This window comes from Schistocerca nitens, chromosome 2, assembly GCF_023898315.1.
Source record: "Schistocerca nitens isolate TAMUIC-IGC-003100 chromosome 2, iqSchNite1.1, whole genome shotgun sequence".
Taxonomy (NCBI): domain Eukaryota; kingdom Metazoa; phylum Arthropoda; class Insecta; order Orthoptera; family Acrididae; genus Schistocerca; species Schistocerca nitens.
This window is the reverse complement of record NC_064615.1, coordinates 794,607,699-794,632,655: the sequence shown is the minus strand read 5'-3', so window position 1 is coordinate 794,632,655 and position 24,957 is coordinate 794,607,699. Positions and strand designations below refer to the sequence as shown.

The window sequence follows — 24,957 nt, the reverse complement described above, 5'->3', positions numbered from 1 at the left end:
TACATCTTCCAATCCTGTCTCGCACTACCCTGCTACCCCCTCCTTGTTTCATGCATCCTTCCCTACCCCCTCACCACATCCACCAGCCCAGGCCATTGCTCTCAGTAACAGATAAACAATAATCAGTGTCACCGAGGATGTAGTAGTGTGCATTTTGGTGTCTTCTAGCTGCGTGTGGTGAGTCTGTATTTTATACTAGAAAAATTAGCAGTTCTTGAAAGCTAGTGAACACTGTCTTCAGTTACATTTGCACCATAAACCAGTCTGCTATAGGTGAGTGGTTGTCTTTATATGCCACACTTTATCTGCTATAACAACAAATTTTATGTTTCTTTTGTTCCCACAGTCATAAATAATTTTAATTAAAAAGTGTCATTAATTTCCAGTATAAGATGCAGGACAATTTGATGAAAATTCACTGAATATATCATCAAATTTACTTACCCATAAAGAAACAGCAAGATAATAAGAGCCGGCGAATTTGAGATATAAGCCTCCTCTTTGAAGCTCACAAATATGAGGAAACAGAGTAATGCGGACAGCATGTAATTGGCCTTTGAAGAGAAAAAAATTAAAACAATGATTAGTACAATAAATACTATTTTAAAAGAGTTAATATCAAAGGAGATATACAGGATTTAATAGAATGACCCATTAGAACGATAAGTGGTGTAATACTAGGTAAGATTGTTATAGCTGTAAGGGATAAGATTTTCTTCATGTGCAGAGTTGAGTTAAATAAATAACAGATGATACACAAAGTAATTGAAAAGGGGACAAGTAGTAGTTGTTGTTGTTGCGGTCTTCAGTCCTGAGACTGGTTTGATGCAGCTCTCCAAGCTACCCTATCCTGTGCAAGCTTCTTCATCTCCCAGTACTTACTGCAACCCACATCCTTCTGAATCTGCTTAGTGTATTCATCTCTTGGTCTCCCTCTACGATTTTTGCCCTCCACGCTGCCCTCCAATGCTAAATTTGTGATTCCTTGCTGCCTCAGAACATGTCCTACTAACCGGTCCCTTCTTTTTATCAGGTTGTGCCAGAAACTCCTCTTTTCCCCAATTCTATTCAATACTTCATCATTAGTTATGTGATCTACCCATGTTTATGTATGTTTAATATTTTCTACAGTTTGGTGGTCTGATTGTGGGGATTCTACAATTGAGTTATTTATAGTAGAAAGACAGATGGATGCTAATACGAAGCATAGGAAGAAAATTAAACTCAAAACTGATTAATCAAATGTTATATTCTGAACATTTATCATTTTGAAATAAATGTTACATTTTAATGATAACAGTATTTCTGACAGAAAGCAGCATTAATTAAAAACTCCCAAAGGGGAATCAACATGTGCAAAACTGATATCAATGCAAATTTAAAAGTAATTATATCTTAAATAATTTCCTAACATTTGATCATCAAGATGAAAATGGGAAGCAATAAAAGGAAATAAAATGTGGACAAATGTTGCACCTAGAACAAGAGAATAACAGGTTGTAGGAAATGATTACGAAGTAATAATGGGCTAACAGCTCACTTTCAAATTTCAGAGTATTGCTAACAGAAATTGAAAGACAAGGGATAAATTTAAAAGATAGAAACATGTCAAAAAAGATGAGAGCCAAACCTAAAGTAAGGAAATACTGAAGTAAGAAAATGAGTAGTATGAGTAAAATAAACACATACAAATGCTGTTATGATCTTGATCTACATCTACAGAAGACTCTAATATGTGTTGGAGGGTATTTCTGGTACCTCTAAGTGATCCCCCCCTCCCTGTTCCATTCGAAAATGATGCGTGGGAAGAATGACTGTCGGTTAGCCTCTAATTTAGTTCTAATTTCTCTCAAATTTTCAATAGTAAACCTCTCCATGATGCACAATGTCTCTATTGTAACATATGCCACTGGAGTTCGTTGAGCATCTCTGTAATGCTGTCATGTCAACTAAATGATCATATGCTGAAACACGCCACTCTTCGTTGGACCTTTGCTATTTTTCTATCAGTCCTACCTGATAGAAATTCCAGATTGATCAACAATACTCAATAATCAGTCAAACAAATGCCTTTTAAGCCATTTCCTTCATGGATGAAACACATTTAATTAGGATTCTTCCTATCAATCTGAGTATGGCATCTGCTTTTACTACTGTTTGTTTTATATGGTCCTTCCATTTAAGATCATTCTGTATGGATACTCCTAGATAATTTACAGTAGATACCGTTCCAGAAATTTGTCATCAATAGTATAGTTGTACAGTAGTAGATTTCTTTTCCCATACCAAGTGAGATGGTGCAGTGGTTACCACACTGGACTTTGATTCTGAAGGATGATGATCCAAACCTGTATCCAGCCATCCTGATTTAGGTATTCCATGATTTCCCTAAACCGCTTTTGGCAAATACTAGTATAGTTCCTTTGAAAGGGCATCACTGACTTCCTCCCGCATCCTTCCCTAATTCGAGGGGACTGATGACCTTGTTGGTCCCCGCCCCCAAATCAACCAACCAAATAACCAACCCTTTCTTAAGTATGCTCAATATGTTACATTTATTTATGTTCAGTGTTAGCTACCAGAGCCTGCACCATTCATCACTCCTCTGTGCGTCATTCTGCAAATCAATACTGTCTTCTGGCATTGCTACTTCCTTACAGATAACCACATTTTTCCAAAAAAGGCCTTTCCACCATTTCAACTCAAAGATAAAAAGTGTCCAAATGTTATTCATAGCATGTTAAACAGGAACACCTTTTTCATAGATATATGTTTTGAAGTTTACAGTCTATAGTTAATTCTTAAGGCGCATTTTTTCTTTGGACATGTCTGGTATTTGTTGAAAATTAACAAAAACAAGCTGCAATATTTTTCACTTGGCTAATTTATTGTGTTTAGCTATTCCATTCCTCCCATTATTAGTTGTTATTCATCCTCACACTCATCAATGTATCATTGTCAACTTACATCTCCTCCTCTTCATCCCAGCTTTCATCTGGGGTATCATAAACGGAGTTTTTGTAGAAGATTCTGTTTTTTTCTTCCAGGAACTGCAGCAAATTACAAAAATCTGTAGTTTCAGCTAGCTGTATACCTGCATTCTTGTTGTACAACTGATGTATATCCACAGTAGTAAATTCTATAGTAGGACTTCTCTCAAAAATGATATGCCTATTCCACTGGCCAAAGTAAGAGTTTCGCAATGAGACACAAAACCTGCCTTCTACATCGCTGAGAATCATTTGTACCTGCTGCAGTCTGAGTGGAGGTTTAGGCATTTTCAAACAAAATGGCTCAGTAGTATGTTTAATGTCTATGAAATTCATTATTTTTCAGCTTGAATAGGAGAGGTAATGCACAGGCTTCAACAATTTTCCTGACCCAGGTTTTAGGAATTTCTGCAGTCTCCATCTTCTGCTTTGCATGCCCTATCACTTATGTGTCTTGATCATTTGTAAATAGCTGTGTCCTCGCACTGAAAACAAATATACAACCCTTTTGTAGACCGTGGAAGATGTGCACTTCATTGTACAAGGACTGAACTACAATTTTTTTTTCCCTGCCCAGGACACCCATCACTAAGCTGAAGAAATTCATCTCTTCGATTTTCTAACTGAGTCTTATTTATATAGTTCACAGATGTGACTTCATTAAGACCCTTCCTTCCTTCACATAGAAGAGAGTGGTAAACTGAAACTGAGACAATTTGTACCATAATTGCCTTGCATATAGTCAATGGAATTTAACTGAATATGTAGCAGGGGGAAGTTTAGCATATAATCAAATGAAATACAGTTAAATGAGCCCTTGTTTCATTTTCACAATAAAGTTTTATTTCATGCTTATAAAAGCTTCTGCTGTTCTCGTGCGCAATGTATTACAAATCGACTTTTCACACTATCTTTTTGCTCAGCTTTTATTCTGCTCTTCAATGAATCACATATAGTACATGTATCAGACCTGGGATATCCAAAATGTACATTTAAAGTTTTATGCTCTGTCCAGTGGCTTTTACAAGGAAGAATGATATGTACTTGGGTAAAAATTCAAGACACGTATCACTTATGGTCAAATCTTCTGGTAAGTATTTTTGATTTGGGTTATCATGTAGACAGTATTGTGATTGTCTTGCTTTAAAGGGTCTTTCTTATATGACATTCAGTCAACTGAAGAATTGCCTCTGGCATATTTTTTTTGGTCTATTTTTTACGGTAAATTCTTTTCTCTTTTGGAGACTGCCCATACATTACAGTACTGTTCTGGATTCTGTACAATATGTGGTTGATTACTCCAAGAAAGCAAAGCAATGCTACTGTACAGATTGGAATACTCCTGCTTTCAATTCCCAACTTGTAGGAAGGTGCAGCTTCATATCTGGCTATTGTAGAAATAATAAGGACTGGTCTGCTTTTTGGAGAAGAGCAAGATTTTCAAAAGGATATTTCTTTGGATCTGTATGGTTTTTACCAAAACAAATTCCACCTTGAAACAGAGCTTCTCCTGTTTTAGTAATTCAATTAGTGATGGCAGACTTGGTTTCACTGTTCTAAAGCTTGCTCATTCTGAAATATTAGACTTTGAAGGAAGGCACGGCACTGTGATTTCTACCGTAACGCACAGGGCAAGGGTTGCCTGCACTGTCCTGCAGCCTGCTGTAAACTGGCCACTATCAGTATACACATTCAACCTACACTTTTCAGTCTACTTGTGTCTCCTGCTCGGGGCTGTTGTATTGCTGTCAGTGTCAAAAGAAATTGCACTATGAAACATTTTATGTACATTTTGGACAGTGCTTTCGTGTGTTCGTGTGGCTTGTGACATTTATGGTCATCTTGTTCATCTGGCAGGCTTCAGTAATGAAGAAAAACTAGATAAGATGTTAATCCTAGAGCAAGGATGCCGTTTTTTATAACAAGAGTTGGTGCACATCGTACTTTGTACACATGTAAAGAACAGCTGTCTTTATGTTACCAAGGTAAGCATCTATGAGCAATATTGTAGTTTAATCTTAGATTAATTCAACAATGATACTATAATATTACACTATAACAACTAAATCAATGTTTCATTACACAATAATAAAATAAAGTTCCATTATATCACTCTGTTGCCGCGTACAGGTATTACCCCACAGTGATGACCCACTTGAAGCAGTGAACAGTGCAGTTGCATCAGATCTCAGCTGACTGGTTATTTGATTGCTAATTATCTCACAAACATCGTGAGATTGAGCTGGTAGCTTGGAATTTGGATCATTTTCTTGCACAGATAGTAATTTTTTTCTAGCCTGGCTTACTGTTTATTTTATATTGCTGCTGTTCTCTTGGACACATGACAGCACAAGTTGTCACAGTGTTAGCTGAAGCAATAATGAAGGAATAGATACCATCTCACAGTTGCAATACAACAATGGAATGTTACAAGAGAATGTTATCTGTGGTTGGCACACTTTTTACAAAAAGGGTGTCCATACAAGAGGAAATGTATGGCAAATGTCACGGAAGTCCAACCACAGCTGTAGCAGTGAATGATGATCGCTATCCAGATCGACGGCGTACTTCACATCATACCATTTCCACCATCTGCACAAATTTCGTGGCAACATGCAGCTAGACACTCAGAAAGCATCAACGTACAAACACAGCAACTAACAATGACAACAAAACTGCTGTTCTGACTACTGTAGCACACAATCCTGAGGTGAGTATATGACACCTTGCACCCAGTTCTGGAATAAGCCACAATAATGGGTGGAGAATTTTTGCATAGGTACATGATTCATCCATATCATATATCACTCCACCAAGAACTGCATGGGAATGACTTTGAATTCCGCACTGAATTCCGTCATTTTCCACTTCAATAGTTGCAAGATCACCCTGATTTCCTATGTAATACACTGTCTATGGATGAAGCTTCCTGCACAAATCATGGTCATGTGAATCTGCAAAACATGCGCTACGGGTAACTGCAAAATCCATATTAGCTTGGCACAGTTGCTCATCAGCGACAGTAAGGGTCAAAGTTTGATGCAACATGATTGGTACCAGTGTTTTAGGTCCCCATTTTTATAAGGTAACATTAACTTGATGGTGATATGCATCATTTCTGCAAGACACTCTACCCCCTTCTCATGGAGGACATGAGACTGGAAATGCACCTATCAATGCAGTTCCAGGATGATGAATGCCCCACACATAACACATGTTTTTCCAGGGACGTTGTGGATATAATGTTTCCACATAGGTGGATAGGATGGTGAGGTCCTGTGAGCTGGCCAGCCCAATCCTCCATCTCCACAAGCATGCTGATGCAAACGTTGGGCACTTTGAACACCTGTTGAGGTGACACAAGCTCATGGATGTGACATTACTGGTAATTTTTGAGTGCATTTTTCATGCTGAATGCCATGCAAAACTTGAAGTTTTTGTGGGCTATATGCCACTAATAATTGTTTAAGACACTAGAAACACATCTTGTCACTAAATTGTACATCTAGTTTTCATTTCTGTAAAAGGGGGGGATACACACCCTGACATAGGTGCATCCATGGCCAATCGATTTTTTTCACATTTTGTTTCATTTCAGAAATATTTGAGGTAGCACAGTTAAGTGGGACACCGAGCATATCGACCTATTCTGGGTGCCACATGTTATGGCTGAAATGCACAACCCCTAGAATATTAATTCATGTGGAGTTATTTAATGATTAAGGGGTTCATTTAATTCAATAATAAGAGCAACAGGCTGATTACTAGAAGCCAATTAAAACATGCTACTATGTGCACACAATCACAAAATAAGAGATGTTAGAAATGTGACATGGAACTTTAGGATGAGGGGGTGGAATGGAGGGTGAGGTTAAAAGGTAATGAAATAATAATGTTGTATATGTGTTCAATCAAATGACTACTTGAGAAAATAAAATTTGAACAAGATGCTCAGGAGCAAATTTCTCCCACAGCATTTTGCCAGGGTAGCACAAGAGTAGGAATTCCCAATCTTTCTTAAACCAGTACCCTTGAGTGTAATCAGATATTAGCTAGTATACCCAATCCCCCCCTCCCTCTCCCATTCCTCTCACTAAACTGAACCCCACCATCACCCACTACAGTACCTCACTAAACTCTAGAATAGAAAAGATATTTTCCTTGAACACTTACATTTTTAAAATGATGAAAGATGCATGATATTTAGTTTTAGTGAGTGTTTTATTGGGTCATGAGCTAATGGTTAATGAGACAATTAGTACTGCTTACATCTAACAACCTTCTTTATGTTTAAGTTTTCGCAGTCAATGTACATAACAAAGCATGCTCCAAGTCCATACATTTCCTTGTTTTTATTTTCACTGTTATTACAGTCAAAAACTTACTTTCACATCTATAAATCCAACCACATTTCTTTTTCAGGTGTTTTCTTCAGTTTATGTGTGTGTATGTGTGTGTGTGTGTGTGTGTGTGTGTGTGTGTGTGTTTTAGAATGAATGATGATGAGAAATTACTGGTGCATCATGAGTCCTACCTACAACTAATTCTCAGAAAACAAAGTTGACTATCCACATTGAAGATAGACACTTGTTACAAAATATGCTCCATCTGCACCACTCCTCTCCCTAGTGACACTAGCTTCACCCACATTTTGCCCTCCAATTTAAAACCAATCAAGTTGAAATGTGTGCCCTACACGTACTGTCTGTAAACCAACTGTTGGACTCCTTAATCTGAACTGGGAGAAGTTGGATGACTTCAGGCTGCCAATGCTTTTTTTTTTCTGTCTAATAATAATAATAATAAACCCCATGGAGGCCCGGGAAAAGAATATGCCTCCGGTATGTTCTGCCAGTCGTAAAAGGCGACGAAAAGAACAAACCACTAATAGGGCTAACCCCCCTTTTAGTGTGATTAGTTGGTTCAGGACAGAACTAATGAAGCCTCGGACAAGCGCTGTCATGGTCGGGGACGACGCTTGAACCCTATGCCCGTCCACAATGGTAACGACACTGCTAGCCACACGGAAAATGATTTAAATCCAAATAGAGGTGTTTTGCACGATATGCTTCCTGCAACCACTCTAGAAGGAAAACAAAGACAGAGGATGAGATGGTCAGATGAAATTAACCGACACCTCATGTTCTGTTATTACCAAGCAACAAACTTAGGAACCAACACAACTGGATACAGATCACAAGTATACACAACATTTATTACCAGATACCCAGAATTAAAATTTTTAACAGCACAACGACTAGCTGATCAGATCCGTGTAATAATAAAAAATAACAGGTTACCCCAGTCAGAATTAGAAAACATCAAACAACAAGTACAACAAATACTGGAACAAAATAAAGTGCAATCAGAAGAAGAAGAAGAAGAAGAAGAAGAAGAAAATACAGTAATGGACTCAAACATCCCAGAGCAAACAAACAAAGAAGAACACGCTTCAATTAAAGAATCAGAGGAAAACGAAATCTTAAGATAGCCACCAGAACAAGCACAAATAGAACACAAAGTGACACACATGTTAGATATAGAAGAAAAATTTCAGCTGACATATATAGAATACAAAGACACAAATACAGACATTAGACCATTCTTGCATAGACCACCAAATAACCCACAAGTTGAAACAACAATAACAACTATCAACACAATCATACACAACAAAATACATGAAAATACAACTATGGAAGAGTTACAACTACTGGTTTATATAGGAGTACTCACTACACTAAATATACACACTAGGCAGAGATCAGAACATACCAACACACAGAAGAAACCCACAAAACCAGCATGGCAACACAGGCTACAGATCAGAATAGAAAAACTGAGAGAAGACATCGGACAGCTAACACAATTTATAAGAAATGAAATATCAGACAAAAAATGAAAAAGGTTAGGTAAAATCTCACAACAAGAAGCGATAGAGCAATTAGATGAAAAGAAGCAGAAATTATAAGCATTGGCCAAACGACTTAGAAGATACAAAAATAAGTGAAAATAGAAGGAAACAAAACCAAACACTCAACACAAACCAAAAGAAATTTTATCAGACAATAGATAACACACACATTAAAATAGAAAACCCACCAAACATAACAGACATGGAACACTTCTGGAGCAACATATGGTCAAACCCGGTACAACATAACAGGCATGCATGGTGAGTACAAGCAGAAACAGACACATACAAGATGATACCACAAATGCCTGAAGTGATAATTTTGCAACATGAAGTCACCCAAGCAATTAATTCTACGCACAATTGGAAAGCCCCTGGAAAAGATAAAATAGCAAATTTCTGGCTAAAGAAGTTCATCTCAACACATTCACATCTAACTAAATTACTTAACAATATAATGAACATTCCACATGGGAAAAATATATCTAAAAACAAAGATGATGTGACTTACCGAACGAAAGCGCTGGCAGGTCGATAGACACACAAACAAACACAAACACACACACAAAATTCAAGCTTTCGCAACAAACTGTTGCCTCATCAGGAAAGAGGGAAGGAGAGGGAAAGACGAAAGGATGTGGGTTTTAAGGGAGAGGGTAAGGAGTCATTCCAATCCCGGGAGCGGAAAGACTTACCTTAGGGAGAAAAAAGGAAAAAAAGGACAGGTATACACTCGCGCGCGCACACACACACATATCCATCCACACATATACAGACGCAAGCAGACATATTTAAAGACAAATAGTTTGGGCAGAGATGTTGAATGACAGGTGAGGTATGAGTGGCGGCAACTTGAAATTAGCGGAGATTGAGGCCTGGTGGGTAACGGTAAGAGAGGATATATTGAAGAGAAAGTTCCCATCTCCGGAGTTCGGATAGGTTGGTGTTGGTGGGAAGTATCCAGATAACCCGGACGGTGTAACACTGTGGCAAGATGTGCTGGCCGTGCACCAAGGCATGTTTAGCCACAGGGTGATCAAGAGTTTGGGCAAATCCTTACCCAATCTGTTACCCCCGGAAACCATCCTTGTAACCATTGATGCCACTTCCTTATACACAAATATTCCGCACGTCCAGGGCCTCACTGCGATGGAGCACTTCCTTTCATGCCGGTCACCTGCCACCCTACCTAAAACCTCTTTCCTCATCATCTTAGCCAGCTTCATCCTGACCCACAACTTCTTCACTTTTGAACGCCAGACATACCAACAATTAAAGGGAACAGCCATGGGTACCAGGATGGCCCCCTCGTACGCCAACCTATTCATGGGTCGCTTAGAGGAAGCATTCTTGGTTACCCAGGCCTGCCAACCCAAAGTTTGGTACAGATTTATTGATGACATCTTCATGATCTGGACTCATAGTGAAGAAGAACTTCAGAATTTCCTCTCCAACCTCAACTCCTTTGGTTCCATCAGATTCACCTGGTCCTACTCCAAATCCCACACCACTTTCCTTGACGTTGACCTCCATCTGTCCAATGGCCAGCTTCACACGTCCGTCCACATCAAACCCACCAACAAGCAACAGTACCTGCATTATGACAGCTGCCACCCATTCCACATCAAACGGTCCCTTCCCTACAGCCTAGGTCTTCGTGGCAAACGAATCTGCTCCAGTCCGGAATCCCTGAACCATCACACCAACAACCTGACAACAGCTTTCGCATCTCGCAACTACCCTCCCGACCTGGTACAGAAGCAAATAACCAGAGCCACTTCCTCATCCCCTCGAACCCAGAATCCCCCACAGAAGAACCACAAAAGTGCCCCACTTGTGACAGGATACTTTCCGGGACTGGACCAGACTCTGAATGTGGCTCTCCTGCAGGGATACAACTTCCTCAAATCCTGCCCTGAAATGAGATCCATCCTTCATGAAATCCTCCCCACTCCACCAAGAGTGTCTTTCCGCCGTCCACCTAACCTTCGTAACCTCTTAGTTCATCCCTATGAAATCCCCAAACCACCTTCCCTACCCTCTGGCTCCTATCCTTGTAGCCACCCCCGGTGTAAAACCTGTCCCATGCACCCTCCCACCACCACCTACTCCAGTCCTGTAACCCGGAAGGTGTACACGATCAAAGGCAGAGCCACATGTGAAAGCACCCACGTGATTTACCAACTGACCTGCCTACACTGTGATGCATTCTATGTGGGAATGACCAGCAACAAATTGTCCATTCGCATGAATGGACACAGGCAGACAGTGTTTGTTGGTAATGAGGATCACCCTGTGGCTAAACATGCCTTGGTGCACGGCCAGCACATCTTGGCACAGTGTTACACCGTCCGGGTTATCTGGATACTTCCCACCAACACCAACCTATCCGAACTCCGGAGATGGGAACTTTTTCTTCAATATATCCTCTCTTCCCGTTACCCACCAGACCTCAATCTCCGCTAATTTCAAGTTGCCGCCACTCATACCTCACCTGTCATTCAACATCATCTTTGCCTCTTCACTTCCGCCTCGACTGACATCTCTGCCCAAACTCTTTGTCTTTAAATATGTCTGCTTGTGTCTGAATATGTGTGGATGTATATGTGTGTGTGTGCGCGCGCGAGTGTATACCTGTCCTTTTTTTCCTTTTTTCTCCCTAAGGTAAGTCTTTCCGCTCCCGGGATTGGAATGACTCCTTACCCTCTCCCTTAAAACCCACATCCTTTCGTCTTTCCCTCTCCTTCCCTCTTTCCTGATGAGGCAACAGTTTGTTGCGAAAGCTTGAATTTTGTGTGTGTGTTTGTGTTTGTTTGTGTGTCTATCGACCTGCCAGCGCTTTCGTTCGGTAAGTCACATCATCTTTGTTTTTACACAAATTACTTAACAGTTATATTGCAGACCCATGCACATTCCCTGATACACTCACACATGGAATAACTTATCTGAAACCTAAAGATCAAGCAGACACAGCAAACCCAGCAAAATATCGCCCCATAACATGCCTACCAACAATATAAAAATATTAACTTCAGTAATTACAAAGAAATTAATGACACATACAACACAGAACAAAATTACAAATGAAGAACAAAAAGGCTGTTGCAAAGGAGCACGAGGATGTAAAGAGCAACTGATAATAGATGCAGGGGTGAAATATCAAGCTAAAACTAAACAAAGGTCGCTACACTACGCATACACTGATTACCAAAAAGCTTTTGATAGTGTACCCCACTCATGGTTACTACAAATATTGGAAATATACAAAGTAGATCCTCAATTGATACAGTTCCTAAACATAGTAGTGAAAAATTGGAAAACCACACTTAATATCCAAACAAGTTCAAATAATATCACATCACAGCCAATACAGATTAAGCGTGGAATATACCAAGGAGACTCATTAAGTCCTTTCCGGTTCTGCCTTGCTCTGAACCCTACATCCCAAACATCCTAAGTAATACAAATTATGGATACAATAATACTGGAACATACCAACACAAAATCACACATTTGCTACACATGGATGATCTAAAACTACTGGCAGCAACAAATCAACAACTCAACCAATTACTAAAGATAACAGAAGTATTCAGCAATGATATAAATATGGCTTTTGGAACAGACAAATGTAAGAAAAATAGCATAGTCAAGGGAAAACACACTAAACAATAAGATTACATATTGGATTACCACAGTGACTGCATAGAAGCGATGGAAAAAACAGATGCCTATAAATATCTAGGATACAGACAAAAAATAGGAATAGATAATACAAATATTAAAGAAGAACTAAAAGAAAAATATAGACAAAGACTAACAAAAATACTGAAAACAGAACTGACAGCAAGAAACAAGACAAAAGCTATAAATACTTATGCTATACCAATATTGACGTACTCATTTGGAGTAGTGAAATGGTGTAACACAGACCTAGAAGCACTCAATACACTTACACGATCACAATGCCACAAATATAGAATACATCACATACATTCAGCAACAGAAAGATTCACATTAAGCAGAAAGGAAGGAGGAAGGGGATTTATCGACATAAAAAACCTATATTACGGACAGGTAGACAATTTAAGAAAATTCTTTATAGAACGAGCAGAAACTAGCAAAATACACAAAGCAATCACTCATATAAATACATCGGCTACACCATTGCAATTTCATAACCACTCCTAAAACCCTTTAGATCACATAACATCAACAGATACGAAGAAAGTAAATTGGAAAAAGAAAACACTACATGGCAAGCACCTGTATCATCTAACACAGCCACACATCGATCAAGACGCATCCAACACATGGCTAAGAAAAGGCAATATATACAGTGAGACGGAAGGATTCATGATTGCAATACAGGATCAAACAATAAACACCAGGTATTACAGCAAGCATATTATTAAAGATCCCAATACCACAACAGATAAATGCAGACTTTGCAAACAACAAATAGAAACAGTAGATCACATCACAAGCAGATCTACAATACTAGCAAATACAGAATACCCCAGAGGACATGACAATGTAGCAAAAATAATACATCAACAACTTGCCATACAACATAAACTAATAAAACAACATGTTCCCACATACAAGTATGCACCACAAAATGTACTGGAGAATGGTGAATACAAATTATACTGGAACAGAACCATTATAACAGATAAAACACCACCACATAACAAACGTGACATCATACTCACCAATAAAAAGAAGAAATTAACACAACTAATTGAAATATCTATACCCAATACAACAAATGTACAGAAGAAAACAGGAGAAAAAATTGAAAAATATATCCAACTGGCTGAGGAAGTCAAAAACATGTGGCATCAGGATAAAGTTGACATCATACCAATTATACTATCAACTACAGGAGTCATACCACACAATATCCACCAGTACATCAACGCAATACAGCTACATCCAAACGTATATATACAACTACAGAAATCTGTAATTATTGATACATGTTCAATTACCCGGAAGTTCCTAAATGCAATGTAACATATACCATACAGTTAAAAGGAAGTCACGCTTGATCAAGGTCCATGTTACTTTCCATTTTTAACCAGACATAATATCTGAGACAGTAAAGAATAATAATAATAATAATAATAATAATAATAATAATACTGTGCACAGAACTATAGTAGACGTTATGTAGTTACTGTTGTGTAGTGCTGTCAATTAGTACATTTATCTGTTTTGAGGTAAATAATGAAGCAATTCCTGGTCTATTGCAGGAACTGTCTACAAGTTCGAGAATAGATTTTCAAGAGATTGTGTGTGTGTTTTATGTGTACAGAGTGAGTCAGGAGGAAAGGTACATGCTTTTAGGGGTGATACTACTAGTGGTGATTCTGAACAAAAAACTCCTAATAAACATATGTCCTTTTCTTAACTGTTTCTGGGTAAACCAATGAAAGCAACCAGGAACGAGAAATGTGTAGCATCGTCCATACTAAACGTGTCAGTACGCAGTTCATTTGTGCATGGTGCAATTGTTTACCTCAAGTCTCAGTCCAACAGTGCTTGTTGTAGTGCATGGTATTACAGTGTTGCCACATGAACAATGAATACAGTTTTGTGTAGTGAAAATGCCACGAATCTCCACACGTGCAGAGTATGCTGACATGGTGTTTGTCTATGGTTTGTCCAATGGGAATTCCAGAACTGCTGTGCAAGAATACCAAGAACTATTTCTGAAGCACAGGGTGCCACATAGCAGGATGTTTAGCAGCGTGTTTCATGGATTGCGTGACCGTGGTATACTTCCCAGTGTAAATGTTGTCTCTGAATGTCCCGTACAACAAACTCTTAATGAAGTTGAGAACATTCTTCAAGTATTGGAACGGTACCCTGTACTAGCTCTAGAAGAATTGCTGCCCAGCTTGGTATTAAACAAACATGAGTGATACAGTACAAGAGCATGATCTGTATCCCTTTCATCGGCAGAGTGTACAACATCTGCATGAAGGAGATGCTGCCGCTTGGCAAGAGTTTTGTCAATAGATCATTGCCAATGAGCGATTAATTCCATGTATTCTGTACACCGATGAGTCAACATTTATCCACAACGGAATCAACAACACGAGCAACTCTCATGTATGGGCAAATGAAAATGTGCACGCTACTGTGGAAACGAATTTCCAACGATGTTTCTCAGTCAATGAGTGGTGCGGTATTATTGGTGACCAACTCATCGGTCCAGTTGTTTTAGATAACCGTCTTACTGGGACACAGTATCTTGAGTGTCTCCAAAATGTGTTACCAGAATACGTGGAGGGTATCCCTTTGGCAACACGAGCTCATATGTACTTTCAGCATGATGGAGCTCCTACACATTCCAAACGGCCAGTGACACAGTATCACGACAAGCGTTTCCTGGTCGTTGGATCGGTCACCATGGAGTCATTACTTAGCCACCGAGGCCACCTGATCTCTCCCCATTGGATTACTGTTTGTGGGAGTGGCTGAAGAGCGACATCTACAAGTGCACAGTGAACACAAGTGAGGAACTTCTCATTCATATTTTACACGCTTGTGCCCAGGTAAAGGAATGCAAAACTGAGCTCCAATCGCACCACAACGGCTGTCTACAAGAGCTGCAACATACATTGAAGTTGACGGTGAACGTGAACTGTTTGAACATTTTCTGTGAGGAAATGTACACAATTAAACAAACCATACCAAAACAATATGTTGATTTACCGTCACCTGCACCTTTCCCATTCCTAGCTGTTTTCATTGGTTTACCCGGCAATGGTTAATAAAAGGGTATATGTTTATTAGAAGTTTTTTGTTCAGAATCACCAGTAGTATAACCCATCAAACCATGTACCTTTCCTACTGACTCACCCTGTATATCACTTTTATCATTACTGATGTATTGTACAAAGTGCAAAGTATGTGTGTAGTGTGTGGAATATGGGAGAAAACTGTATCCCCACTGCAGAGTGCTAGTAAGTGAGAAAAACATAATTACTGACAACTTATATAATCAATATTTTATCTCTCAAGATTGTGATAATAGTGATGATCTTCTAAAACCAATTTAGTTTCATGACTCAAACACAGTCAAACTCTTCTGATTTTTACCCCTCAGGAAATTTAATTTTACCCTTCAGGATAAAATCCTTCCTCAATCCTCAAGTCTCTCTACTCCACTAGACAGACATGTTATACAGGATCAAAAGTTCTTGTATAGAGCAGGAAGAGGCTTAGAAAAGGTCAAGTAGTAGAGTCTCGAACTTTGGTTAACAGATTGCTGTCTAGATGCAGGAGGTAGTGAGCTTTGAGATGGCCAGTGCAGCTCTTATCTTCTGCTAGGTGTGATGAATCTCAAACCACAAAAGAAAAACCTGCAGTGCTATCAGCAGCAAAGAGTGGGCATGGTGAGAGTGGCAGACACTGGCCGAACTACAATCTCAAAGCAGCAGTGGTTATTGAGGCATCTTTATTTTCTCAGGCATCCAGAAGAACAGTGAACTGCATGACAAGTGTCCTCCTCGAAGGCTCCAATCAAACAGAACGATATATTTAAGTTGCTCAGCTCCATTTATTCTTTTACTGTGTGCCATATAAAACTCTTGGCTTGCATGAGGTCATCTTGGTGTTACACTGTCCATCTGTTAAACAAATTCACCAGAAAGGTGTTGTGATAGGATTCCCATGTTTTCCTACCCCATGATTCTGGTCGGAGAAAGTTCCTCGTAGGACGGCAAGTTCATCTTTGACTCACCATTTTCTAGTGGCATCTTTGATATATTTGTTTCCCCCATCTCAATCTTTTTCAGATACAAACATTTCCTGTGTCCAAATGTATGTCCTAGACTCCAGAGGGGTATGTCAAGCTATCTGCTAATGAACAGCCAACATGAAATTTCAGACTTCATCTTGTAATGCCACCATTTCTAATGACCTGCAATTATGGAATAAATAGTAGACAGTACCTACACCAATGACTGAAATCAAGTCATAAGCAAACAGAATACTAGCACATTATATCAATTCATTCCTATGTTCACCACCACATATATTTATGTCGTCGGAGTACAGAATTCCTACAAAACAAAAAGAATGTTGTGGTCACATTGAGGTAAAGAAGTGGAAAGGATTGGGGGAGATAATAATTATCTTAATCTCAGTTGCTACTGCATGATCTCCTAACCTATTTTTGCTTTCTGTTCCTCCAATTAAATTAGTTAATCTTCTGCCCCTGGCACCTCTATCTTTATCATGGATCAATACTTCATACTTTTAATCTTACTTTAGATATGCTTTCATCCTTACAAAATACTGCTCCCTCATCACTTTGTCCAATGATATCTTTTCTTTGGCACTATATTCAAACAACTTTTATCATACTATCTGTCTTTGGTTGGAACCTTGTGCTCCAGCAACTCTGTCTGCTATTTGAGTTCACTGCTATTCAGCCAGCCCACCCATGCACGGCATATCCGTAGTGACAAGAACTCCCATGCCCCGTATGCTGAAGGTCTCATGACAGTATTCACAGACAGACACTACCCCCCCCCCCCCCCACCTACCAAATCTAGTTTGCAATCACATTTCTGGTTTATATCTTAAATCACCACTAATCCTCCCATCCCACCACCCCAAGAATCAACTACAAAGGAGCACCCACCTCTCATCACACAATATCACACTGGACTGGACAAACTAAGCCATATCCTTCACCAGGCCTCTATCTATCATCATGTCCAGAAATGAGAGTCATTGTTGTTGTTGTTGTTGTTGTCTTCAGTCCAGAGGCTGGTTTGATGCAGCTCTCCATGCTACTCTAACTTGTGCAAGCTTCTCCATCTTCCAGTACCTACTGCAACCTACATCCTTCTGCATCTGCTTAGTGTATTCATCTCTCGGTCTCCCTCTACGATTTTTACCATCCATGCTGTCCTCCAGTACCAAATTGGTGATCCCTTGATGCCTCAGAACATGTCCTACCAACCGGTCCCTTCTCCTAGTCAAGTTGTGCCACAAATTTCTCTTCTCCCCAATTATATTCAGAAACTCCTAATTAGTTATGTGATCTTCCCATCTAATCTTCAGCATTCTTCTGTAGCACCACATTTTGAAAGCTTCTATTCTCTTCTTGTCTAAACTATTTATCGTCCATGTTTCACTTCCATACATGGCTACACTTCACGCAAATACTTTCAGGAACGACTTACTGACACTTAAATCTATACTCGATGTTGACAAATTTCTCTTCTTTAGAAACACTTTCCTTGCCACTGCCAGTCTACATTTTATATCCTCTCTACTTCGACCATCATCAGTTATTTTGCTCCCCAAATAGCAAAACTCATCTACCACTTAAAGTGTCTCATTTCTTAATCTAATTCCCTCAGCATCACTCAATTTAATTCGACTACATTTCATTATCCTCATTTTGCTTTTGTTGACGTTCATCTTATATCCTCCTTTCAAGACACTGTCCATTCTGTCAACTGCTCTTCCAGGTTCTTTGCTGTCTCTGACAGAATTACAATGTCATCGGCAAACCTCAAAGTTTTTATTTCTTCTCCATGGATTTTAATTCCTACTCTGAATTTTTCTTTTGTTTCCTTTAGTGCTTGCTCAATATATAGATTGAATAATATTGGGGATAGGCTACAACCTTGTCTCACTCCCTCCCCAACCACTGCTTCCCTTTCATGCCCCTCGACTCTTATAACTGCCATCTGGTTTCTGTACAAATTGTAAATAGCCTTCTGCTCCCTGCCACCTTCAGAATTTGAAAGAGAGTATTCCAGTTAACATTGTCAAAAGCTTTCTCCAAGTCTACAAATGCTAGAAATGTAGATTTGCCTTTCCTTAATCTATCTTCTAAGATAAGTCGTAGGGTCAGTATTGCCTCACATGTTCCAACATTTCTACGGAATCCTAACTGATCTTCCCCAAGGTCAGCTTCTACCAGTTTTTCCATTCATCTGTACACAATTCGTGTTAGTATTTTGCAGCCGTGGCTTATTAAACTGATAGTTCAGTAATTTTCACATCTGTCAACACCTGCTTTCTTTGGGATTGGGATTATTACATTCTTCTTTAAGTCTGAGGGTATTTCGCCTGTCTCATACATCTTGCTCACTAGTTGGTAGAGTTTTGTTAGGCCTGGCTCTCCCAAGGCTGTCAGTAGTTCTAATGGAATGTTGTTTACTCCCAGGGTCTTCTCTCGACTTAGGTCTTTCAGTGCTCTGTCAAACTCTTCACGCAGTATCATATCTCCCATTTCATCTTCGTCTACATTCTCTTCCATTTGTATAATATTGTCCTCAAGAACTTCACCCTTGTATAGACCCTCTATATACTCCGTCCACCTTTCTGCTTTCCCTTCTTTGCTTAGAACTGGGCTTCCATCTGAGCTCCTGATATTCATGCAAATGGTTCTCTTTTCTCCAAAGGTCTCTTTAATTTTCCTGTAGGCAGTATCTATCTTACCCCTAGTGAAATGCGCCTCTACATCCTTACATTTGTCCTCTAGCCATCCCTGCTTAGCCATTTTGCACTTCGTGTCGATCTCATTTTTGAGATGTTTGTATTCCTTTTTGCCTGCATCATTTACTGCATTTTTATATTTTCTCCTTTCATCAATTTAATTCAATATCTTTTCTGTTACCCAAGGATTTCTATTAGCCCTCACCTTTTTACCTACCTGATCCTCTGCTGCCTTCACTATTTCATCTCTAAAAGCTACCAATTCTTCTTCTACTGTATTTCTTTCCCCTGTTCTTGTCAGTCATTCCCTAATGCTCTCTCTGAAACTCTCTACAACCTCTGGTTCTTTCAGTTTATCAAGGTCCTATCTCCTTAAATTCCCACCTTTTTGCAGTTTCTTCAGTTTCATTCTACAGTTCATAACCAATAGATTGTGGTCAGAGTCCACATCTGCCCCTGGAAATGTCTTACAATTTAAAACCTGGTTCCTAAACCTCTGTCTTACCATTATATAATCTATCTGAAACCTTGCAGTGTCTCCAGGCCTCTTACAAGTGTACAATCTTCTTTCACGATTCTTGAAGTAAGTGTTAGCTGTGATTAATTTATGCTCTGTGCAAAATTCTACCAGGCGGCTTCCTCTTTCATTCCTTAGCCCCAATCCATATTCACCTACTAATTATTTTTCTTTTTCTTTTCCTAGTATCTAATTCCAGTCACCCATAACTATTAAATTTGCATCTCCCTTCACTATCTGAATAATTTCTTTTCTCTCATCATACATTTCATCAATCTCTTCGTCATCTGCAGAGCTAGTTTGATATATACACTTGTAGTACTGTGGTGGGTGTGGGCTTTGAGTCAATCTTTGCTACAATAATGCGTTCACTAAGCTGTTTGTAGTAGCTTACCCATGCTCCTATTTTTTTATTCATTATTAAACTTACTCCTGCATTACCCCTATTTGATTTCCTATTCATAACCCTGTATTCACTCGACCAGAAGTCTTGTTCCTCCTGCCACCGAACTTCACTAATTCTCACTATATCTAGCTTTAACCTATCCATTTACCTTTTTAACTTTTCGAACCTACCTGCCCGATTAAGGGATCTGACATTCCATGCTCCAATCCATAGAACGCCAGTTTTCTTTCTCCTGATAACAACATCCTCCTGAGTAGTCCCCGCCTGGAGATCAGAATGGGGGACTATTTTACCTCCTGAATAATTTACCCAAGAGGATTCCATCATCATTTACCCATACAGTAAAGGTGCATGCCCTCGGGAAAAATTACAGCTGTAGTTTCACCTGCTTTCAGCCGTTCACAGTACCAGCACAGCAAGGCCGTTTTGGTTAATGTTACAAGGCCAGATCAGTCAATCATCCAGACTGTTGCTGCTGCAACTGCTGAAAAAGCTACTGCCTCTCTACAGGAACCACACGTTTGTCTGGCCTCTCAACAGATAGCCCTCTGTTGTAGTTGCACGGTATGTCTATCTGTATTGCTGAGGCACGCAAGCCTCCCCACAAATATCAAGGTCCATAGGAGGTGGGGTCATGAGAGTCATCCTACCCAAAATCTTTCCCATCAGTCCTGAAACCTCACAACAGTCACTCCTACTCCCTACCCATTGCCACATGTATCATATACCTATGGAAGATCCAGGTGCAAGAGCTGTCCAATCCACCCACCTACAACTCTTTAACCCAACTCAGTCACAGGCTTATCCTATCCAATGAAGGCCACCATAAAATGTGGCCAAGAACAAAGTTGACCACCCAATGGCATATATGCACCTGAACACAACCTGCTTGATTTCAATAGCTGCTTCATGGTCTATAGCCATTTGGGCCCTTCCATCCTCCATCAGATTTTCTCAACTACAAAGATGTGAGTTCTACTTGTAACACATCCCTCCCTCCTATAAAGGCCCTGGCCACAGTCTCTGTTAACGCACAGTCCCTACACCCTTCACTTCACAGTTTCCCCTTCCACTGTCCTGCCAGCCAATCCCAATCCATATCACCTTCATTGTGTGCGGAACCCCACTGGCTCCAGTACCCATGTATCACATGCCTAGGCCATCCACCTGGCACCCCACACACCTGCATTCCTAGCCAGCAAATCTAATTCCGCTCTCCGAGCCACTAGCTACCCACTCCCAAACACTTTTCCTGCCCTCACCGCTCTCTTCCTTTATCCTTCACACCCAACAAAACCCCCTCCCCATCCTAGTCCACTTGCCAAAATGCAATCCAGCCAGCATGATGTAAGTGTGTGTGTGTGTGTGTGTGTGTGTGTGTGTGTGTGTGTGTGTGTGTGTGGAAAATGAAACTGAGGGCGCTGTGGTCTGTCCATTGCCAAGGAGGGCGGATATCTGTGGGCTACAACTTTTTGACCTCGAATGATAGCAACCACTCAATAAAGGTCTGCAGACTACGAACTAAATGCGCATTCCTCTTGTCAATAATTTTTTAGCTATGAGGTGGAAAAGCTATGTTACTGTTGAATCTGGCACAATCCCACAACCAAAACAAAGTATAATTGCTAACTTATTGTCACAATCTTAACAAGCAAAAAGTTTTGAGACATTTTACTGCTTGGTAAGAATCAGAAGAGGCATAGTGGGGTCTTGAATCCTTCTTCAACACAACCATGCAGTAATGTTACACATCATCCAACAAATCAGAACAAAATCAACATAGGGATAAACTGATCAAAAGCTTAGTGTAGCTTGTTTTGTTTTTGCATGTACCTCATTCTACATTTTCTTTGTTCAGAGAAAAATGCAAGAATATTTTGCATACTTTCACTGCCATTTTCCTAATGGAATAATCTTCTGGACAAATGAAACAAGAACTGTTAGAAGTTAGTATATGCTATCTGGTGCCAAGAATTGGCAACTGTACTGTTTATGTTCCTACATTGTGTTACCTCTGAAATAAATGACTGGTAATAAATATTTTCTTTCTTATTTGGCAGGTACACTCTAATTTAAAACCATCTACAAAATCAGATGGATCATACACTCACCATATCCCAAGTGAATGCAGAAAGCCAGTAGACCAGGCGATTCACTCCTGATACCAGCTGTAAATGTTTGAATTTGCTGACTCGTTCTTCTACCAGGAACACAACAAATGATGCTGGGACAAAACTCAGAGCAAATATGACTGACACTGCACGGATGAGACTCAAAGCAGACTTGATGCTGAAAAAGGTGAAATGATACAACGGTAATTTATGATACAGCACAAAATATCCACAATGTATCAGGAACATAAACACAAAAATGCAGTTCTGTATCAAGTTAGTTTCATTCAAAGAGAGAGATAGGAGTGTAATAAGTCTGACAATATGATAAAGGAAGCAGTAAGTAACTTTTGTACATATGTTTATTTTTAGTCGCAGTTATTTTAGCATCAAACTAAACTGAATTTCATATTCAAATTCTTTAGTCACCTTTTGTCTTTGCTTTGTTTACTGCTAACCCATATTGTGTTGCAAACAAGTTTCTCTGACATTCAATGGTTTTTCATTTACATACTTACCACAAACCTATGAACAACAGTTCTGCCATTTGAGTCTCTTGCGCTTTATTCATGTTTCGAAAGTTCTTTTAACTTCTATCGCTGATTCTTTGACACTAAGTTACACAATGGTGGTGGTAAACTACAATTCTGCCTTACAGATATATTAGGATGATCTTGTATTTCACAAACCTTCATCTTTATTATTCCTACTTGGTGTTTATAGGTAATGCAGATAACTAGTCTGCCTCTTCATCTTTCCACATTTTTCTAAGGATTTCAGACATCTTATTCCACCATGCTGTGTTAAATATTCCCTTCAGTCTTGAAAATACCATGAAGGTATAATGGGTTGTTCATATTTTTCCTCCCATCACTTAGCTGAAGGTGCAACCAGCTTCTATTGTACCTCAATGAGATATGAACCACATAGTCTGGTTAAGGAGATCGGCAGCCTGGCCATGGAATTATTGCTGCCAATGTTGGATACTGAGATGACCAAAAGGTATTAAAGCTATTACAAAGAAGGAGACATGAGGAAGTAAGTCAGTGCACTCAAAAGCAGGAGGTACATTAAAATCATGATGCCTTATTTTAACCAGAAATATTTTGACACCAGATATGTTTGTTGTGAAAGCTTATGTTTCTGTAAGGGATTTTATTTGGTTAATTCCAGTAATATCCCATGAGGGTTTGTAGCTCAGCTTATAAATCAATTCATGTCAGTATCCTCAACAAAAGATATTATTGTTGACTTACTAACTGCTGAAACTTGGATCAGACATAGCAAAAACTATTACGGTACAGTATCAAAAGTAACTGAAAGGTGTCCTTAATGAGATGAGCAGAAATGACACTTTTATTCAAAGACAATAATTACACTGAAATCACCAACATTTATGACAGTATCCTGAGCAATAAAAATGGGAGGGGGTGTTGGGAGGGGGGGGGGGGCTATGGTTCTTAACAGGGTGTGTGATCACCATAGATAGCAATGCATGCTCTGTAACATGCTCCTATGCTGGCCACAAGGTTGGTAGGGTCTTCCATTTGTCCACAGCACAGTTGGCATGGCTTGATGGTTGTTGAAGCATGTGGATGTTCTGCAACTCATCTTACCAATGCAACCCACACATGCTGGATGGGACTTAAGTTGGGGAAACAGCAGGCCTGTCCATTCAATAAACACTATCTAGTTCCCAGAGCTTCTCCATCTGCGCTCTCCAATGCAAATTTGGATGGTCATCCATAAAAATTATGCCAGGGTCAAATGCACCCCCTGAAAACGTGCACAACAACATTGACTGGTGAATGTGCTAGTTCAAAGATTTGGATGTCAGCACGTCCAGGCAACATTGTGTTTCCTCACACCATAACACCTGGACCCTAAAATGATCAAGCTTGACAATGTTCCTGGTGTGTTTCCACCTCTTACCAGATGTGGTTATCTCCAGCATTGTTGAACATGATCTCTTTTGTGGTCCCGGTGCTATGGACAGTAACTGGTCAACATTATTGTGACAGTACACTCATTTCCCATGTGCATTCTCTTCATGGGTGCATTAGGCCGTAACTTCATTTTTATGGATAACAATATGTGACTGCATCAAACAGCACAGGAAAAGGAGCTCTTGGAACAAGAGGATGTTCGCAAATGGGCTGAAATGTCCATTCCCTTGACTTAAATCTCATGGAGCACATGTGGGATGCATGTGGGAGATGAACTGCAGCTCACCCACAGGCACTAACGACCATCTAACAGCTGTCAATTGTGCGGCTGGAGGAATGGAATGTCCTACAACAGCTCCTTACCACACTTGTGACTAGCATGGGAGCATGTTGCAGGAGCATTCCCTGTCATCCATGGTGATCACACACCCTATTAAGAGCCATGTCCTGCCTTTTGTAATGTCGAGGGGACCATCAAGAATCATGAGGACTTCAGTATAATTGATGTTTTTGAGCAAAAGTGTCATTTCTGTTCATCTCATCGCTTATTATACTGCAGCAATTCTTTCTATATATGTTCCATGTTTCATCAAGATA

The 24,957-nt window shown here is 39.6% G+C and overlaps 1 protein-coding gene across 4 annotated transcripts in view; it reads right to left on the bottom strand.

Annotated features, from left to right (window-relative positions):
• The window catches only part of LOC126237047 (ATP-binding cassette sub-family A member 7-like), a 607,922-nt gene that overhangs the window by 126,900 nt on the left and 456,065 nt on the right, over positions 1-24,957 (bottom strand). For all 4 annotated transcript variants that reach the window (XR_007545025.1, XR_007545024.1, XR_007545023.1 and 1 more), the window contains exons 35-36: positions 22,415-22,592; positions 445-554 (exon numbers count right to left, since the gene is read on the bottom strand). Coding sequence is in view for 1 of the 4 variants with exons in the window: in XM_049946811.1 (XP_049802768.1) it covers positions 445-554; positions 22,415-22,592 (288 nt within the window). In the remaining 3 variants the exon portion in view is untranslated. The remainder of the gene's footprint in view (positions 1-444; positions 555-22,414; positions 22,593-24,957) is intronic.